At 37.3% G+C, this 22,141-nt stretch overlaps 1 protein-coding gene across 1 annotated transcript; it reads right to left on the bottom strand.

Annotated features, from left to right (window-relative positions):
- Positions 1 to 1,449: 1,449 nt before the first annotated feature.
- On the bottom strand, positions 1,450 to 21,082 carry LOC107557099 (phosphatidate cytidylyltransferase 2-like). Its single transcript, XM_016240424.1, has 13 exons — positions 21,053 to 21,082; positions 14,885 to 15,024; positions 14,554 to 14,650; positions 9,864 to 9,961; positions 7,472 to 7,611; positions 6,913 to 6,971; positions 6,539 to 6,621; positions 6,291 to 6,378; positions 3,878 to 3,946; positions 3,534 to 3,686; positions 3,061 to 3,180; positions 2,737 to 2,840; positions 1,450 to 1,833 (listed from the first exon to the last, which is right to left on the bottom strand). Exons 1-13 carry the CDS (start codon positions 21,080 to 21,082, stop codon positions 1,701 to 1,703), a joined length of 1,314 nt encoding a protein of 437 aa, XP_016095910.1. The 3' UTR covers positions 1,450 to 1,700.
- Between the last annotated feature and the right edge of the window lie 1,059 nt (positions 21,083 to 22,141).

Below are 22,141 nucleotides of genomic sequence, written 5' to 3' on the forward strand. Positions count from 1 at the left end.
GGCATCCAAGATGTAGGTGACTTTGTTTCTTCAGTAGAACACAAATGATGATTTTTAATTCATCATTCATCTGCGCGCTCAAAGCAGTTGGACATAGTGGTGTATTAGAGGTAAAGTATAATATAAATACTGTTCGGTTTCTCGCACAAACCGATCGTTTCGTGTCTTAGGACATCAATGTGTCGTCACGAGCCGCAGGGTTTAATTTGGATTTGTCTGTGCATGTTTTTTTTACGCTCATAGATTTTGTTACCATTGCCATGCATTATACGACTGATAGACTGCAACGGCTGGAGTTAAAAATCATCATGTGTTCTACTGAAGAAACAACATCACCTACATCTTGGATGCCCTGGGGGTAAGCAGATAAACATCCCATTTTTATTTTTGGGTGAATAAATATTTGTTTATGGCACGTGCGTTAATGACATCACGTATTAGAGAGGAACAAAATACCTTAAGCAAAACACACAATAGTTCTGACCCTTTTTTGGTTGAGTTTACACAGCAGGTGATGGTAGAAAAAAACAGATGAAATAGAATTATAAAATGAGACGTGGTGGACTTGGTCTCATGCAGTGAAAATGGTGAAGATGGCTCAGCCTGATCATTAACCATTTAGCAAGTAACAGTTCACAAACACACAAAAACAACACCCATAGCTTGACTATGATTAGCTTGTAACTGCTCAGTGACGATAGAACATTAAAATAAAACTAGAAATTATAAAATTATGATTTAGACCACAAACAGTAATTCTTAAAACATTTAACATTCAGTGCAAAATGTTTGTCAACATCTCCAAATGGTCTTTTTCAGTGCTGAGTAACAGCTAATTATTATTAAACTAATAACAACTTAATTATAATTAAAGTTAACTTTGGCTTACAGGGACCGTTTCTTTGTAACAAACATAAAAGCCACGTAATTATAGTCTGATGAGGCCTTAACTTCCTCTCCAACACTGAATAATGACATCTGAATCTTCTCCTTACCTTCAGGAAGTACAGTATACATACAGTCTCACAACTGAGCTGTAACAGTCACCACCTATTAGGCTGAAGCACACATTTGATATCAATTTATATCCATAATTCTCTTAAATATAATGTTACAAAAATGTCAAAACCCAAGACCGGGGAGACAAATATGAATTACGGCACACTGCAGTGAGAATACAATTTTTTTTGTAACTATGATGGGGTATGGAAACACCTGTTAGCAAAAAATAAACAAAGGCTAGCCTGAGGTTGAAATGACAGTGTGATGAGCAGTGCATTAAAACAAAATAAAACAGTGTAAACTATAAAATATTCAGGCAATCAATAGGTACAGAACATTTGTACACAAGTGGAATTGTACAGCTCAACTCACAAAGAACTGTAACAACAACGTCAATGTTATCTTAATATACTGTATATATATAATATTCTTTTGTGGCATAAGAGATAAACATAAAACAAACATTCACAAAAAATAAAATAAGCAAAACCACTGATTTGTACACACACACTCACGCACTCTTTCTCGCAAACACACTGAAAATGGAACGACCCAAGGTTGTGGTTCAGTTTTCCGTTGTTTCCCTTATGTTCCTCATTTCATCTCCCACTTCCATACATGCCTGGATCTGCTTCCGTTGCACTCTCTCTCTCTCCACAGCCCACTCCGTTGGGATGTCCCTGGGCTGCTCCGAGAAACTAGGCTGCTTCTTCCAGGAGAGGGAGCAGGCCTTTCTCTGTCAGATGAGCCTTGAGCGAGTTAAAGATGTGGAGCTGTTGGTCTGGTCTCAAAGCAAGAAGCTGCTGGATGACTTTAGAGGGGTTTGGCCCTCTAAAAGAGAGGAAATGTCAAACACAATGTTTTTATGCTCAAGACATACATGATTAATATTACTCTGAATATAATAGTACTATGATAATATTTTAGACTTTGAAAAACAAAAATTATCCTAACAAGGCACTTAGTTCATAGAACCGTCACTCAGTCATTCTCACAAAATAAAAACTCAAACTATCCCAATCTAGACCAAATAAATAGAAAATAGATATATACATTATATAAAACATCACAATAAATAAGTAAATAAATAAATAGACAAAAGGACATGTCCATAGGCCAGGTTGCCTGGGACAACATTCAGTAAAATAATGTTATCTAAGTTATTTAATTCCAGAATGTTTGAATTCGTTTTCAGTCAAGAAATGTAATGTCAGTGCATAACGAGTAATAATATCAGTTACAAATTAAAAATCATATGCATTCAGTTTGGGGTCAGTAAGATTGTTTATTTATATATATATATATATATATATATATATATTTATTTATTTTTTTATGTAAAGAAATGAATACTTTTAGCTCTACTTTCAGCATGCATTAAATTGATCAACTATGTTACTTGAGAACCAAATCAGCATTTTATAATGATTTCTGAAGGTTCGTGTGACACTGTGACACTGGAGTAATGGCTGCTAAAAATTCAGCTTTGTCATCACAGGAGAAAATTACATTTTGAAATATATTCAGAGAGTAAATAGTTGTTTTAAAATGTGTATTTATCTAATTAATGCAGCTTTGGTAAGCAAAAGAGACTTTCCATTTAAAAAAATAAAATAATAATAATAATAATTTTTTACCCACCCCAAACTTTGGATTGGTTCTGTATGTAATTGATCAGAAGTCAATTACAACCCACATACAACTGTACCAGAAATTCAGTACTAACAATCTTACCTGATAAAGCTGGCGATGTAAACATTTACAAATGTGGCCATAAGGTACTGACAGTCAAAACGGTCCATGATTCCTCCATGACCTGGAATGGTGTTTGCAAAGTCCTGCAGTGATGGACATCAGAGAGACAGTATGACCAGAGTGTAAAACACAGGACAGGAAACTCCTCAGGTACACTAAAGCTTTGTGCCACATTTAAATGTGTCTTTTACTGTTATTGCATAGACGGCCCCCTTAAGCTGCCTTGTGGTGAAGAATGCTGTAGGTAATAGTTGGACCAAGACTGAACCTTTTTTTTCCAGATCTGTATCAAATTACACCCACCTTGATTTTAAAGGCCCTTTTGAAGCCACTGGCAAAAAAGCCTCCAAAAGGTCCCATTATGGAGGCAAAGGCAGACAGGGCAATGCTGTGGATCTGGAATGGGTACAACTTTACTATGGTCTAAGAGGAAAATGGGAGAGAGAGGGAAATGTGTAAGACACTGTCTTTATTTGTATGCAATTTCAAAATATGTAACACTTAAAGGATTCTTCTTTCGCTTAAATCATTGTGGTCCAAAGAATGTCAGCATCAACAAAACACAGAGACTGATTCAAGCAGAGCTGTGACAGATTCACAGTGAGTGGAAAGTCAGCAGATGGCTGTGTCTGAGCAACTGGTAAACACAGGCACAAAGATCAGGAAAAAAAAGAAACAAGAGAAAGAGAGGAGGAGTGGACAGACCGAGTGAGAGACATTGGGTGTAAGTATCTGTGAAGACAGACAGACTGTGAACGTGTGAGTGTGTGTTTTACCCAGCCCGTGATGGACTGCAGTACTGGCGGCAGGCCGTAGTCCTGAAGCTGGAAGAGCTCAGACGGCTTACAGTCCACTGTGAAACTGTTGGAGTCATTGTTAAACTCCACAGGACACACAAAGAAGCGGTAACCTGACATCACATAAGACAGCTAGAGAAGGGACGAAATGTGATTTGTTATTGTTCAGACACATCAAATCATTTTTGAAAAGAACTAATCAGCCCCTTCCAAGGTGTCAATCAAGGCCATTCTTATTCTTACATCACCAAGGTTTCCAAATCTACATAAAAACAATCAGAGAAGACCAGATGAAGAAGAGGAAGTGGGTTATTATTACTCACTAGGATTCCAAAAACAATAGTGGCGAAGAAGCCACCAATAAACCCCTCCCATGTCTTCTTAGGAGACAACTGCAGAGAAAAATCAGCATTAAGAGAACTGTACTAAAAATACACATTACACAGAAGCCACAGAAAGTATTTAGACAGTTAAGCCACACTCAAAAATGTATGAATGTTACTGCATTAGACAAACATTAAAAGCAACTGGTATTTATTATTTTAAAGAAAGATAGCGCAAGCACACTTCGCAAGCAAAACATTTCACATAAAAAAAAATTTATTAGGTTTTTACATCATAAAACAGCAGATATACTGTACAGCTCAAACTAATCAAAGTATTGGGACACTCTCTGATTGATGAACATTGGTGGATCACTTTTATAGTTAAAGGGGTCATATGATGCTGCTAAAAAGAACATTATTTTGTGTATTTGGTGTAATGAAATGTGTTTATGCGGTTTCGGGTTCAAAAAACACATTACTTTCCACATACTGTACATTATTGTTTCGCTGGTATTTATTATTTTAAAGAAAGATAGCGCAAGCACACTTCGCAAGCAAAACATTTCACATAAAAAAAATTTAATTAGGTTTTTACATCATAAAACAGCAGATATACTGTACAGCTCAAACTAATCAAAGTATTGGGACACTCTCTGATTGATGAACATTGGTGGATCACTTTTATAGTTAAAGGGGTCATATGATGCTGCTAAAAAGAACATTATTTTGTGTATTTGGTGTAATGAAATGTGTTTATGCGGTTTAAGGTTCAAAAAACACATTATTTTCCACATACTGTACATTATTGTTTCTCCTCTATGCCCCGCCTTTCTGAAACGCGTCGATTTTTACAAAGCTCATCGGTCTGAAAAAGTGAGGTGTGCTCTGATTGGCCAGCTATCCAGTGCGTTGTGATTGGCCAAATTCCTCAAGCGTGTGATGGAAATGTTACGTCCCGTACCATATTGTGATGCCTGCGGCAACCACATGTGACGACCCCGGGCTGGACTCCGCTTCGTCCACGGTGAAAGCCAATCCGGCGATCCACAGCACAAAGTTGAAGTATTTCCTCAGCGACCAGCACGGATCAGCTCCAGGCATGACGAAGCAGATATCCTCCTCTTTTGGAAGGCCAAACAAAGTAGTTTCGCTTTCACAACGAAACACACAGTGCCTTCACGACGCGGCGGCAGCAACAATACTACAGCGAAAATAAAAGTTACGCTTTCTTTCTTAGCGTGAACATTTGGGCGGCGTTATGCAAATCTTCCCACATAGTGAGGTAGATATGTGGGGGCGTGTTAGAACGAGCCGTTTTAGGTAGGTGTGGTTGACTCTTAACTTTTATAAAGAATATCTCTTTGGATTTGAGACTTTAGTCTTTGCAACTTTACAGATCTTCTTTATGCACCAAGAGCTTGTAACACTCTTGGAAAAATTGAAAAATTGAAATCGCATCATATGACCCCTTTAAAGCGAGAGGACATTTAGCAGAATATCCAATAAAACACCAGTGGATTAAAAACAATAGCTAAAATTATGAGTATGGCTTAAGGGTTTAAAAGCAACTTAAACACACTACTGTTCAAAGGTTTGGAGTAACTAAAATTAAAATAATACATTTGAAAAAATTACTTTTATTTAGCAATTATGCATTAAATTGATCAAAAGTGAAAAATCTATTTCATATAAGTCCTGTTATTATTTCCCAAACATCAAAGAAGCTTGTAAAAAAGTGCACTGCACAATTGTTCATAAGCGAGAGGACATTTAGCAGAATATCCAATAAAACACCAGTTGATTAAAAACAATAGCTAAAATTATGAGTATGGCTTAAGGGTTTAAAAGCAACTTAAACACACTACTGTTCAAAGGTTTGGAGTAACTAAAATTAAAATAATACATTTGAAAAAATTACTTTTATTTAGCAATTATGCATTAAATTGATCAAAAGTGAAAAATCTATTTCATATAAGTCCTGTTATTATTTCCCAAACATCAAAGAAGCTTGTAAAAAAGTGCACTGCACAATTGTTCATAAAATTCAGAAATATTTCTTGAGCACCAAATCAGCATGTTAGAATAAGATCATGTGACACTGAAGACTGGAGTAATGGCTGAAAATAAAATTTTGCTACCAGGAATAAATTACATTTTACAATATTTAAAAATAGGAAACAGTTATTTTAAATCGTAACAATATTTTAAAATATTACTGCTTTTACTGTATTTTTGATCAAATAAATGCAGCCTTGGTGAGCATAGGAGACGTCTTTCAAAAACGTTAAAGCATCTTACCTACTCCAAACTACTGAACGGGAGTGTAAATATTATACAGCCATTTTATTATATTTTAGATGTAATAATATTTGATTTTTAAATATTTAACTGAGGTGTTAAAAACACAAACCTTGATGAGAGGGGTGCGACCGAAAAAGAAGCCAAACATGTAAGCCATGATGTCATTACAGATAACACAGGAGATGGGCACAATAAACCTGCATACACAGAAACAGATTATCTTATATAAACAGATCACCCACACCAGAAATCCAACTGTACTCTATCTAATATTCTGGACTGACAATGGATTGTAAAATTTAAATGTGTAAATGTCATATGGGTTTTGATAGTGCCACACAGGAGGCATCATCTTACCAGATCATCCCCTCAAACAGGTTATGAATGATTAAGTGGGACTGAGTCACCACAATCAGCAGGGTCACATGAGTCCAGCCGAACTGGGGAAAGAAAAAAATGGGATTGAATAGCTCGATTCACTTCAAATCTGGGACAAAAGGCAGTGCTATGATAAGAAAAAGAAACGTGTAGGTCTGTGTGCAACATGATTAATGCGAGAAAACCTCATGCAGCCTGACATGCATGATGTATGCTTGTGTATTTGTAGAATGACAAAAACAGAGAATGTGAGCATGTGCATACAAAAAAACACTTTATACTGAACTTGTTCTATGGAACCTATAATTGAACCTGTAGAACAGATTAAAGGCAACTTTTGCACACTCACTCACCATGTAGAACTGCAGGCGATAGTGTTTTTTCACCAGGCTCAGAACAAACATGCAGAACCCTGGAAAAGACACACACATCTAGTAAAACGGACCGTTCCACCAATGCCATCCCTACATGTCTATGGGACTATTTTAGGCCAGTGACACTGTGTCACTAATTATGTCCTGTTTGACAGGAAGCCAGTGGCCAAAAAAATGTGCACATTACGTTTAACTTATGATGAAATCTGGTGTCTTGCATCTTTTTGAAAGAGAAAATGAGCGAGGGGTGTACAGACAGACAGAGAGCCGAACCACATCCTGGATGACATTAACTTCACGCCTATGAAAAACCAACACCCCAAAAATCTCAAATCATTATGTCTGCATTTCAATATAAAACATCTTGAAGACTGCATCTGACTTTGCCTTCAACATTCTGTGTGGAAAAGTGGTTGAGTTGTTGGACTGAGCAGTAACTGTGAGAACTATTAGTTATAAAAGTTCCCAAAGGCCTTAGAGCCAGAAACATCAATAATCAAATGAAGTACCACACTTGTTGGAAAGAGAAGGTTCTAACCTGTGAGGTACAGGGCAAAGGAAATGAAGCGGTGGTATTTGCTGAGGATTCGTAGAGGCTCCTCCCTCTGCACCAGTGTGAAGAAATAATCGGTCACTGTTTCACCATAGAAGAAGTAGTTCACACACAACAGGAAGTACCTGACAAAAAAACGTTACAATTAGCAGTCAGACATTATTTTGACAAAGGCCTTTCACATCCATTCATTAATCAAAGTGTTTCTGATGGTTGTCAAAGTAATTCTAATGGGCCAATTTATTAGCATTAGGAAATGTAGGAAATGGTCAGACTGTAGCTGAGCAGCAGCTGACTAGGATTATGACTACATGGATGGATGGTATGTTGGGCTACACAGCAGGACTAATGTTGAGAAATAGTTTTACTCAGACCTGATTTGCCAGATATCTAAATTACAAAACCTAAAAACAAATTCAAAGAAAAGTTCACCAGTTTAAACAGGGTAAATCAAGAAATGCACGCTAAGAAATGTCATACTTTGCCACAAAAGAAAAATAATGAAGGTATTTTGCATTAAGAAATTGAAGCCCGTTTAGAAACAAAAAAAAAACAGTTTAGAAAGTTTTTTTTTTGCATTGCAACATTATTTAATAAAAATTAGGCATGCATCCCTCCTTCAATTCTCAGGAATCCAATGTAATAAAGGTAAATACATATTATTTAAATAAATTGATAAATAAATAGATTTTTCCAAAGTAAATCCATGGTATTTTGGTGCACATTTTTCATTCTATTTCTGACGTACTGACTTAAAGTTCAAATGATTTTGTAACGGCCAAAACTATGTTTTTGCATGCATCACATTATAGTGCGGTGTGCCCTTTAAGAGACTGATCACTTAACTTATAACGTGCGCTATGTGGTGATGACGTAGAAGGACTACGTGCCTGTGTAATGAGAACCACTATGGATGATAAGTTCGCTCTGCCTTCTTGTTATTATTTTGTCTTGACTTTTATTTGTAACGCCCAGAAAGAGTTAATCTCTCATGTATGAGAGGAGCGCCTTGCCGTGTACCAGCCATTAAATGTGTGGGACACCAACTCTTCGTTTTCCATCTCTTTCATTTCATGGATTTAACGAGTTATCCGAGTCAAAGCGTTACAATTTGCAAAGGTCGCTTTGTCGCGACCAGTGTAGACAGCCTCAAGCTGTTGCGGCGTGGTGTAGACACTGTGTTAAGGTTAACGATTAAATGATTAATTGATCGTTAATTTAAACGAAGATCGATCATGGAAATGACATCCCTAAAATCACCACTGAATTTTTAAACTTTAAAGGGGTCATATGATGTTGCTAAAAAGAACATTATTTTGTGTATTTGGTGTAATGAAATGTGTTTATGCAGTTTAAGGTTCAAAAAACACATTATTTTCCACATACTGTACATTATTGTTTCTCCTCTATGCCCCGCTAGAGGCCTAGAGTGAGCGGCGGCCGGTGGGCTTGAGTGAGCGGAGGCGGGCGGGCTTGAGAACGGCACGGTCGGCGGATTCGATGAAGGAGCGGCTGGTGGGCTTGCGGCAACCACATGTGACGACACCGGGCTGGACTCCGCTTTGTTCACGTGAAAGCCAATCCGGCGATCCACAGCGCAAAGTTGATGTATTTCCTCAGCGACCAGCACGGATCAGCTCCAGGCATGACGAAGCAGATATCATCCTCTTTTGGAAGACCAAACAAAGTAGTTTTGCTTTCACAACGAAACACACAGCGCCTTCACGACATGGCGGCAACAACAATACTACAGCGAGAATAAAAGTTACGCCTTCTTTCTTTGTGTGAACATTTGGGCGGTGTTATGCAAATCTTCCCAGATAGTGACGTAGACATGTGGGGGTGTGTTAGAACGAGCCGTTTTAGGTAGGCGTGGTTGACTCTTAACTTTTATAAAGAATATCTCTTTGGATTTGAGACTATAGTCTTTACAACTTTACAGATCTTCTTAAAGCACCAAGAGCTTGTAACACTCCAAAGAGAAAGGAAAAATTTAAATCGCATCATATGACCCCTTTAAAAGGCATTCAGTTTGGATTTTCACGTTAACAAAACTTGGTGAATCTTTCCTTCAACATTTAAAACAAGCTACACTACCTCTATACAGCTGGTGATAGCATGTATGGCTGAATGAATAAACAAGCGTAGCATTCACTAATTTTTACACAGAAAATTAAAGAACTTGTAAGACATCAAGACAGCCATATTATGATAAGATGAAAGTAATGATAATGATGATGCCATGTCATTACAGGCAGTGCACAGTGGGAGAGAGACAGAGAGAGAGATCTGGGGTGAGAGATAATGAGAAAAGGGAGAGAGGGAGAGACAATGAAGCATGAAAATGAAGGTGGCAGGTGCGTGTTGCAAGTCTCACCAGCTTAGTGTTCTGAACCATGGCAGGTGGTAAGAGTGATACACGCTGTAACCAATTGTGATGATCTCATGGAAGCACTTGATCTGAATGCACAGCACCTGTGGAAGACACACAGACAACAATAAAAAAACCTAACAGGCAACCTACCAGTTCTACTCTGATGTGCTATTTCTAGCTGTTTTCGAAAGCAAGAATTCATCCTGTGTTTTTGCTGCTCTAACTGGCAGTCAATAAAGCTCATAACATCTTTTGTAATTGCCCTACATGGCATGATATATCAGGACCATATTGGTTATCGGACAGTATTAAAAATTGTTCACCATTATGGAAATTTATTGCCTGTTAAATTTGAATGTGGAGATTAATGTTTTAAATATAAAATGTTGAATAAAGAAATAATAAATTATTTAAATAACTGAAATTATACGCTAAGAATTAAACTAAATCCGCCAGCAGGTGGCACAAAGCACTGATTTTATCACTGAATAATTCATTCAATTGATTCGTTCGAAGGGCTTGTATCATTCAGGAATGAACTCATTCCAAGTACAAAATGTCTTTATGAACTGACGGAAATCCATCGTAGCGACCGAAAACTTTAATCCCTGATAATAGTATAGATTTTTAATATTGCTAGCAGTTGTTAACATGAAAATAATTACAGGCTATAATTTCTGAAACAGACAGATTATGGAACAAAGTGGACAGTGATTATTCAGAGTTTAAAATGAGGTCTCACAAATATATCTGCAGGCCTGCTTGAAGACAACCAGACAATTCAGCAGCTCAGTGGAGTAATAATGTTTAATAATGTTAACAGAATAAACAACATCAGTACTCATCTATCATGTTTTAAAACAGTAAAGAGACAATATCTCAACATTAATTGGTTTATGACTCTCCTATGGAACATTATCTGTAGTTGTAGCTAGATGTTTCCATAACTTGGAATCTGGCAATCTCCTTTATTTCCCATCAGTGTCATAACTCTATAAGATCATGACACACCAAACATTCACAGTGGTGATTTTAGGAATTACCAGCACAACTCTTAAGATGCTCCCTATGTCTCTCTGCTTGCATATTCACCATGCAGTTCATTTACTCTTAGCAATTTGTCTGTGTCATGCTCATCAGACTGAAGAAAGTGCAAATGCCACCAAAACACAAAAGAGATTGGACTAATTTAAGATCCACACGAGCAGGCGGTTGATACTGCAGACACAAATTAGTCATGTGAAAATGAGTAAAGTAAAAAAAAAAACAAACGTTTGACGCTGCTTTTGGAAGCTTCAAAACTAGATGTTTTGTCCCTAAAAATATGGAATCATCTGAGCAGCCTGTTTTTTTAAGTCTTAAGTAAAAATGTCCCTTATCGATTCCCAGTTTTGATTCCAGTGTGGTTAAAAAAAAAATGAATTCAAACATTTAGATATAAACATATTTATTCTGTGTCTCTTTTTGCAAAACATTTAGTTGCAACTGAATACCATGAACAAAAATCAGCAGGCTACATAAAAACTGGACTCAATTAAGGGCTGTTCGTGTGCAAAATAGAGCTACACAATTCTGGATTGAGATTTGTTTTAATTCATAAATTACATGTGATCTTTTTTTTTAAAGGGGTCATAGGATGCTACATGCATTTTTACAAGTTGTTTGAACTGAAATGTGTGTTGGCAGTGTGTGTACACAACCACCCTAAAATGATAAAAATACATCCAGTGTTTTTTTTTTTAATCTACTAAAATCTTTACCCCTTTCTCAAATCGAGCCGATCTCATATGCCTGTCTGTGTGACGTCACAAAAATAGGCCCCTCCCACGATAGTTTGATTGACAGTAGTGTTTCAGCACAGACTGAACTGGTGTCTTACCTTAGACCTGCCCTGAGTGAGCGGTCATCAGTCCGCCATTGTTTCACCGCCGGAGCAGATGTAGACAAGAATGACTCCTAAGCGACTGAGGTGTTCTGTTGTTGAACGTAATAATGAACATAGCAGTCGTCATTTACTCCCGACATCTGAGCCGCTGAAGACGCAGTGGATTACCTTTGTTTCTGAAGGGAATTAGCCCCCGATCTATCTAAATACGTCTGTTCGCGCGAATCATTCGTGATCTAGCTTCACCTACAGAAAAAGTGAGTATAAGGATTTTTAATGAATCTTTGCAAATCACCTTTCCTAATCAGGGCTTGCAAAATTTTAAAATCGCTGGTAGCCCTTCGGGTAGACATTCTTCAGATTTTGGTAGCCCAAAATTAATTTAAGTAGCCCGAATAAAAATAAAAAAAAGACAACGGCTGAACTTCACTGCGGACAAATCAGCATGATTAAAAACTTCAGTGATTGCTTTTTTTTCTTCAAATAACAAGTCAAGAGAGTAGGGGTGCAACTAGGGATGTTCATTTTAACCGGTTAACCGTTAACCGACTGTAAGAATTTTGACCGATTAATACAATCAGTTAAACGGTTTAAAAAGTTATTTATTTATTTCTGCATCATCAAGGTAGCAATGCTTAACTGTGTGCGCGCATGCGGCGCCGGCGCAATCACTTGAATTTTTTCCTTCTAACAGTGGAAGAAACTACTCCTTTTAGTCATAAAGATAATCGGGATTGTAAAAGGTTTGCTATTATTTGTGTACATTCGCAATAAAAACAAATCTTTGTGGTTTTGTAAAATAAGCCTAAAGAAAAATAGGATGCCGCTTTCTGCAGATTGGTTTCGCGCAGCACAAAAATGAACCGAAACTGCATACTAGGCTACTTGTTGCACAGTTTTTCTTTCATTTTCTTAATTTATTATTAAGTAAAAATATATTTCTCTTATAGGCCTATTTATTCGTTATATATAGCCTAGCTTTGGATGAAATCGTGGCCTAATGGTTAGAGAGTCGGACTCGTAACCCAAAGGTTGCGGGTTCGAGTCTCGTACTGGCAGGGATTGTAGGTGGGGGGAGTGAATGTACAGCAAAGCCACTGCTCCGGGTGTGTGTGTTCACGGTGTGTGTGTGTTCACTGCTTTGGATTTGTGACAGCTTTCACTGCAAAGTGCTTTAGCACTTTGGATGGGATAAATGCAGAGCACTAATTCCGAGCATGGGTCACCATACTTGGCCACATGTCACTTCACTTATGTTTTTTTCCGCTCGCAGAGGCGCTGCAGGTGCGTGATGTGATATGAAGACCATGTGAATCCTCATGTTCTGTTGTTTGCTGTTTTTGCGCATGTAAAAGTAATCCCCGGGAAACAAATGTTAGTATTTTCAAAGAGACACAAACACTTATCCTTTCTAATTTAACTCAATTCTAATTTTTTGTCTTATTGCAACTCGTCTCTGTTCTGGACTTGCACAAACTGCGTTGCAATGCAATAATTTTCCAAAATGTCATTTATGTGAAAATATGAAGTCTGTAAACGCCCGTTAACACAGGCCAGAGACGCTGAAGAAGGATGCACAGAGAAAAATACTGTAGCAGGCAGATCACTCACTGTTCATGATGCACAAACTATTGGAAGAAAATTACAGCAGTGTTTCAGCTAAGTGCTGCTTTGTTTAACAGCGATAACCAAGGAAACACTGTATCTGGTGTTCCAGAAGCGCCTCCTGCTGTCAGAGAATGAATCTGCGTCTCATTCAGAGCATCTGCTGTTTGCTTCATTCAGGCATGTAGTATAATTTCACAAAGCTAGTCAGAACAGAACAGTCTGTTTTTGCTTCAAATTGAGTAATTATTCAATCAAATTATGTATATAAAATTATATAACTAAATTATATGAAATTATATAAATTATATGTATATGAATTATATAACTAAAATTAAATAACTGTAATTACAGATTTAGGTTAAATGCCAGTCTTTATTTTTATTTTGTAGGAAACAAATCAAAGAAAAAATAAACTAATTCTACTATTCCTAATATTTTGTGTGTTGCTCAAAAACAAAATATATCGTGTTCAGCGGGAAAAAGTTTTTTAGGTTTTTTTTACCCAGTCATTAAAAAAATTAACACATTTTAGAGCTGTAACGACAACACCGTGATACCGTGATATTTTTGCTTAAGGTTATCATACCGTCAAAATCTAATACCGGCCCATGCCTACTTACAGGTGCATGAAATCAAGCATACGACCTCCCTAGACAAACTCAATTTAGCTTTAAAATATTTTTATTTCAGTTTTAGTTTGAGTAAATTTAGGACTTAAACTTATTCCAGTTAGTTGGCATGACAACATTTCTGTACAATTCTATATATTTCCATATTTTATTGATTAAAATGTTGTGAATCCTGAATTCACTTCAGCATCACAACATGAGACTGAAAAACTATTGAGTGTGTAGTGCATATTTTTTATACATAGTATAGATTTTTAATATCGTTAGCAGTAATTTTTTGTAACATGCAAATAATTGTAGGCTATAATATCTGAAAAAGCCAGATTATGGAACAAAGTGGACACTGATTATTCAAAGACTACAATGACGTCTCATGAATATATCTGCGGCCCTGCTCGAACATAACCAATTCAGCAGCTCAGCTGAGTAATAATGTTTGATAATGTTGACAGGATAACCAACATCGGTACTCATCTGTCATGTGTAAAAGCAACAAAGAGACAATATCTAGTAGATTCTTAAGTGAAAATGTCTGTTGGTGTTTACAACAACAAGAAGAGAAAATACTTACAATCATCATCAGCACCATCGGACCGAGATAAATAATGATAAAGAAGAAGGAGATCATAGCCGGTGTGAGGATGCCCCTCACCCACCAGTTCTTCCATCTGCAGGAGAGACAAACACATTAACACAAAGCATATTGGTTGGAAATATAATCTTCCTAATGCGAGGACTAAAAGCTCCGGTGGCCTTTTTATTGAATGAATCATCTGTTGTTCACAGCAACATGCCAATAATCTGCTCTGGACGCTTTAGACACACTTTTCATCTCATGTCACATGCAAGTGTGTTCTACTTTACTAAAGAGTCATTTTAATCGCAGATTTAAAGAGGTTTACCGTGAGGAAAGGCCAGAGAGGGCTTTGTTGAGAACCTCTGGTGTGTCATCGGCAGGAACGGGAACCTCAGGAACCCCAGATTCTGACTTAGTCTCATTGTCCGAGGCTCCATCTCTCTCCTTGCCCTCCGTCTCAGCGCCCTGGAGACAGTTAGAGAGAAGGAACAAATACAAAACGGATGAATTAATCTATCAAAAACCATATTTGTTTATTTGCAGAGAATTCTGGATACTATATAAACTACCATTTCACAGTTTGGGATCAGTAAGTTTTTCAAACAAGAAATAATACTTATTTTCAGTAAGGATGCAATAAAATGATCAAAATTAAATTGTTGGGGGGAAAAAATGCTTTTCTTTTCATCAAAATTCCAGAAAAAAAATGTATCAGGATTTCCACAGATAATATTAAGCAGCACAACTGTTTTCACAACTGATAATAAGAAATGTTTTTGAGCACCAAATCAGCATATCTGAATAATTTCTAAAGGATCATGTGACACTGAAGACTGGAGCAATGGCTGCTGAAAATTCAGATTTGCCACCACAGGAATAAATTACATTTTAAACCATTACAATAGAAAGCATTTATTTTAAATGGCATTAATATTTCACAATGTTACTGCTTTTACTGTCATTTTGAGCAAATAAATGCAGCCTTGGAACATCTGTATCTAACAGGCCTGCGTGTCTAAGTAGCCTGTTGCACAATTACAAACGACCTGCCTTCATCCCCATAACAACAGGCTGTCATCATCAGATGGGTCTGCACCAGCTGGTCCAACGGTTAAGATTGTTCCAGAAACCTCTTTTTATCCATCTGACATAAATAATTTGGATCCGATTATGAAGAGTACCCTCAAGCTAATGTACATTTACGGCTGACACTCATCACCTTCAACGGAAGGATCCTGGGTTTCCATGGAGACGGACTACATCCTGATATTCAAGATGCCAGAGTTAAAAATACCCTCCCTCGTCCCGCCCACCTCCTCCCCCATCTCTCAAATGCTCCGCCGACCGTAAATAGCTCATCAGGAACTGAGGACATCCCACTCTTTCTAAAAAGAGACATTTTCAGTCTTCCTGCCAGATCTGACCCATACTCGTCTCAGAGTATGAGCAACACTTTGACGAAATTGGCGGACAGCAGCATTAGCCATCTGAAAATGTGGAATTCCCCAACAAACACAACATCAGTGACAGTCTACAAAAGAGATGGCTGATGAAAGCGTGTGTTAAATTTGTCACATTCATTAAAAATGTAATGTCTGACGGTTTTTGATGTCTGGGCAGGGCAATTCGTATATGATTGTCATATTTCGCCCCTAGTGGCAGTTGCAGTGAACTTTTAAAATGGTCATCGTAAATTAATAACAAATATCAAATGAATAACGAATGCATGAATAGGGTTGGGTATCGTTTGAATTTTATCAATTCCGATTCCGATTCTTATCGATTCCCAGTTTTGATTCCAGTGTGGTTAAAAAAAAAATGAATTCAAACATTTAGATATAAACATATTTATTCTGTGTCTCTTTTTGCAAAACATTTAGTTGCAACTGAATACCATGAACAAAAATCAGCAGGCTACATAAAAACTGGACTCGATTAAGGGCTGTTCGTGTGCAAAATAGAGCTACACAATTCTGGATTGAGATTTGTTTTAATTCATAAATTACATGTGATCTTTTTTTTTAAAGGGGTCATAGGATGCTACATGCATTTTTACAAGTTGTTTGAACTGAAATGTGTGTTGGCAGTGTGTGTACACAACCACCCTAAAATGATAAAAATACATCCAGTGTTTTTTTTTTTAATCTACTAAAATCTTTACCCCTTTCTCAAATCGAGCCGATCTCATATGCCTGTCTGTGTGACGTCACAAAAATAGGCCCCTCCCACGATAGTTTGATTGACAGTAGTGTTTCAGCACAGACTGGACTGGCGTCTTACCTTAGACCTGCCCTGAGTGAGCGGTCATCAGTCCGCCATTGTTTCACCGCCGGAGCAGATGTAGACAAGAATGACTCCTAAGCGACTGAGGTGTTCTGTTGTTGAACGTAATAATGAACATAGCAGTCGTCATTTACTCCCGACATCTGAGCCGCTGAAGACGCAGTGGATTACCTTTGTTTCTGAAGGGAATTAGCCCCCGATCTATCTAAATACGTCTGTTCGCGCGAATCATTCGTGATCTAGCTTCACCTACAGAAAAAGTGAGTATAAGGATTTTTAATGAATCTTTGCAAATCACCTTTCCTAATCAGGGCTTGCAAAATTTTAAAATCGCTGGTAGCCCTTCGGGTAGACATTCTTCAGATTTTGGTAGCCCAAAATTAATTTAAGTAGCCCGAATAAAAATAAAAAAAAGACAACGGCTGAACTTCACTGCGGACAAATCAGCATGATTAAAAACTTCAGTGATTGCTTTTTTTTCTTCAAATAACAAGTCAAGAGAGTAGGGGTGCAACTAGGGATGTTCATTTTAACCGGTTAACCGTTAACCGACTGTAAGAATTTTGACCGATTAATACAATCAGTTAAACGGTTTAAAAAGTGATTTATTTATTTCTGCATCATCAAGGTAGCAATGCTTAACTGTGTGCGCGCATGCGGCGCCGGCGCAATCACTTGAATTTTTTCCTTCTAACAGTGGAAGAAACTACTCCTTTTAGTCATAAAGATAATCGGGATTGTAAAAGGTTTGCTATTATTTGTGTACATTCGCAATAAAAACAAATCTTTGTGGTTTTGTAAAATAAGCCTAAAGAAAAATAGGATGCCGCTTTCTGCAGATTGGTTTCGCGCAGCACAAAAATGAACCGAAACTGCATACTAGGCTACTTGTTGCACAGTTTTTCTTTCATTTTCTTAATTTATTATTAAGTAAAAATATATTTCTCTTATAGGCCTATTTATTCGTTATATATAGCCTAGCTTTGGATGAAATCGTGGCCTAATGGTTAGAGAGTCGGACTCGTAACCCAAAGGTTGCGGGTTCGAGTCTCGTACTGGCAGGGATTGTAGGTGGGGGGAGTGAATGTACAGCAAAGCCACTGCTCCGGGTGTGTGTGTTCACGGTGTGTGTGTGTTCACTGCTTTGGATTTGTGACAGCTTTCACTGCAAAGTGCTTTAGCACTTTGGATGGGATAAATGCAGAGCACTAATTCCGAGCATGGGTCACCATACTTGGCCACATGTCACTTCACTTATGTTTTTTTCCGCTCGCAGAGGCGCTGCAGGTGCGTGATGTGATATGAAGACCATGTGAATCCTCATGTTCTGTTGTTTGCTGCTTTTTGCGCATGTAAAAGTAATCCCCGGGAAACAAATGTTAGTATTTTCAAAGAGACACAAACACTTATCCTTTCTAATTTAATTCAATTCTAATTTTTTGTCTTATTGCAACTCGTCTCTGTTCTGGACTTGCACAAACTGCGTTGCAATGCAATAATTTTCCAAAATGTCATTTATGTGAAAATATGAAGTCTGTAAACGCCCGTTAACACAGGCCAGAGACGCTGAAGAAGGATGCACAGAGAAAAATACTGTAGCAGGCAGATCACTCACTGTTCATGATGCACAAACTATTGGAAGAAAATTACAGCAGTGTTTCAGCTAAGTGCTGCTTTGTTTAACAGCGATAACCAAGGAAACACTGTATCTGGTGTTCCAGAAGCGCCTCCTGCTGTCAGAGAATGAATCTGCGTCTCATTCAGAGCATCTGCTGTAAGACCATGTGAATCCTCATGTTCTGTTGTTTGCTGTTTTTGCGCATGTAAAAGCGCATGTAAAAGTAATCCCCGGGAAACAAATGTTAGTATTTTCAAAGAGACACAAACACTTATCCTTTCTAATTTAACTCAATTCTAATTTTTTGTCTTATTGCAACTCGTCTCTGTTCTGGACTTGCACAAACTGCGTTGCAATGCAATAATTTTCCAAAATGTCATTTATGTGAAAATATGAAGTCTGTAAACGCCCGTTAACACAGGCCAGAGACGCTGAAGAAGGATGCACAGAGAAAAATACTGTAGCAGGCAGATCACTCACTGTTCATGATGCACAAACTATTGGAAGAAAATTACAGCAGTGTTTCAGCTAAGTGCTGCTTTGTTTAACAGCGATAACCAAGGAAACACTGTATCTGGTGTTCCAGAAGCGCCTCCTGCTGTCAGAGAATGAATCTGCGTCTCATTCAGAGCATCTGCTGTTTGCTTCATTCAGGCATGTAGTATAATTTCACAAAGCTAGTCAGAACAGAACAGTCTGTTTTTGCTTCAAATTGAGTAATTATTCAATCAAATTATGTATATAAAATTATATAACTAAATTATATGAAATTATATAAATTATATGTATATGAATTATATAACTAAAATTAAATAACTGTAATTACAGATTTAGGTTAAATGCCAGTCTTTATTTTTATTTTGTAGGAAACAAATCAAAGAAAAAATAAACTAATTCTACTATTCCTAATATTTTGTGTGTTGCTCAAAAACAAAATATATCGTGTTCAGCGGGAAAAAGTTTTTTAGGTTTTTTTTACCCAGTCATTAAAAAAATTAACACATTTTAGAGCTGTAACGACAACACCGTGATACCGTGATATTTTTGCTTAAGGTTATCATACCGTCAAAATCTAATACCGGCCCATGCCTACTTACAGGTGCATGAAATCAAGCATACGACCTCCCTAGACAAACATTTACAGTAGAATTGGGTGTACTAAAGAGCTCAGTGACTTTCAACGTGGCAATATCATCTTATGCCACCAGTAAAATGATTTGGTCTGCTGTGGAAGAATTTACCTAACACTATCCGGTACAAGAATTTACCTAACCCAATCTGGACAGACGTGTCCCTGGACAGACACGTCTATCCTGTGCTGACATAGAAAAACAAGTTTTTCTTCCCACTATTCCTATCCCTCCTTCTTGTAGTTTTTAAGACAATGTTTGAAACTTTGTATTGCTAGCACTTCACATCTTATTGTCTCCTTATGATAAATCGCTTCTTGTATTACTCATTTGTAAGCCACTTTGGATAAAAGCTTCTGCTACTGTAAATGTAGATAAATGTAAAAGAATCTGACTAGTCTGCATAAAGTAAGACCAGACCTGAACGCCTTTAGTACGGACTGAAACAAGCGACACGGTGTCTTTCTCTATTTCATTACAATGTAATAAACTAGTCTAATGTAATAAACTCAGCAGGCCTCTCTCGCCTCTGGAATGAATTCTTAAAATTCTTTAACTCTCACAGCAACACAAATACAAATCTGTTTAAAAGCTTGAGAAATTGGTTAAAATTCCACTGTTTGGTTACCAACATTCTTCAAAATATCTTCTTCCACAGAAGGAAGTCAGTCATACCGGTTTGGAACAACATGAGGGTTGAGTAAATGACACAATTTTTGTTTTTGGGAAAACAATGAAGAAAAAAAAATCTGATATGCAATGTCTTTTTTGATTCAATCAATTAGCAACAAACAAAAATCACAAAACCTATACAAAAAACCTATATAAAAAATGGTTAGAGTCAGACCATGACCACATTTAGTCCATTTGCCTGACAGTTGATATGCGAATGAAGGCAGCACAAGTTTTCATTTGCATGATCAAGTATTAGGACTTGAAAAACGAATCGATTTAGCATAATATAGACCCTGCCATTACACTAGCAATCACAGCTACAATTACACACGCTTGGCTTATTCGTTCATCACTCCAGCATGTTGGCAGCACTAAAGACAGAAGAGGCTGTTGTGCTCATCTCTTCTTTTAAAATACATTTATGACAAAAATACAACATAACACAGAGAAGGAAGTTATATGGTGAACCACCAAAACCGAATAACCAAAGAAAATTCTCAAAAACTATTGATCAAGTATATAAAGGCTGCACATAAGACAGTTTACCCAACAATTCCTTAGACTGTGGCCCTTTCAATAACATTATCACATACTATTGACAAAATCTGCCCTTCGATGCTCAAGAAAGGCGGACAAATACAGAAGAGAACAAATTCCTAAAGTATTCACAAATAATTGCTATTAACTTAGTCACTTAAATGAGTCTTGTTTATATACTGTGATCTCTCTGTAAGGTTTGAGCCCATGCCTACAGGTCAAGACACTTTACTCGTGAATGTTGACTCACCCATCTGCCCAAGTCTCTCTCAGTCTCCATGTTTTCTACCTTTATTTCTATATAGCATGAAGATCAGTCCATGCACTCCAGACACTCTCTAACTGCAGAACGCACAGCTCACCCAGAAGAGTTTAACCTCCCTGTCCTGAACTGAACTGAACAGAGCAGGGATTGTTCATGCCGCTTAACTTCATTTCAGCAACATGGCAACTGTAAGAAATACACTGGGGCCTTATAGGTGTGTTTTTGTTGTTGTTGGGACACAGGCAGAAAACCAAAATGGAATTTCTGAGCGGGAGGTGGCAATTGCTGTAGGGTTTACGGCCCTTTGTTCTCTAAGCATGGTAATTTGCAAATGGACTTAAATCGAAATTACTAACGATTCTCAGGGCCCTAATATATATTGCCTATGTACCAACATATAATATACACGCTTGTTTCGATCATAAGGAGGCAAATTCATAGATACTAAACAAGGTAAGATTACATATAGTGAAAAGGGATGATCAGGAATGGGTTCCCTCACAAGCATGCCTAAAATAGTCTAAAAATATCAAAGACAAAATACACGATGACAATAATATACCCAATGACCTAAAGGATACACTGTTCATTCAAAGAAAGGTTTTCCTATGAATTAATTAGTAGAAAAGTCCATTCCTTGTGGATTTTCCTTATGGGGACAATGAGTGGGTTATTCTACTCACATTCCTGGGGGGTCATAAAACCAGTGATATCATGATTAGTTGTCATGGTGACCAAGGCGGGCCTGGTGTTCTACATAAATCCTGGCATCCAGTTTATTGAGTGAGGGGACTGTGACGATTTGTTAATCTAATGAATAATTGATTTGTTAAATCAAATAAAAATTAGTGTGTCAGATTGGTCGAGACGCTACAGATGGCAGTTTTTACCCTAGTAGTGGGACACGATGCCTCCTTTTCATTATTTTCAGTAACTGCTTCCATTTACTTCTCTAAATAATATATTGCAAATAATAAATAATATATACTGAACATGCTAAACGCACAGCTTTACAATTTAGTTTACAATTTATCATAAAATGCATATTGTTCTCTTAAGGGAAGCACCTTTCGC

Source organism: Sinocyclocheilus grahami, unplaced genomic scaffold, assembly GCF_001515645.1.
Source record: "Sinocyclocheilus grahami isolate Dianchi unplaced genomic scaffold, SAMN03320097.WGS_v1.1 scaffold589.1, whole genome shotgun sequence".
Lineage (NCBI taxonomy): Eukaryota > Metazoa > Chordata > Actinopteri > Cypriniformes > Cyprinidae > Sinocyclocheilus > Sinocyclocheilus grahami.

Excerpts from the sequence above, each read along its gene's own strand:
- LOC107557099 (XM_016240424.1), bottom strand. The coding sequence starts at position 21,082 with ATGGAGACTGAGAGAGACTTGGGCAGATGG. Across the intron at positions 2,841-3,060 it reads AAAGGGCCTTTAAAATCAAG|GACTTTGCAAACACCATTCC; the intron begins GTGGGTGTAATT and ends CCATCACTGCAG. Across the intron at positions 1,834-2,736 it reads TACATCGCCAGCTTTATCAG|AGGGCCAAACCCCTCTAAAG; the intron begins GTAAGATTGTTA and ends CCTCTCTTTTAG.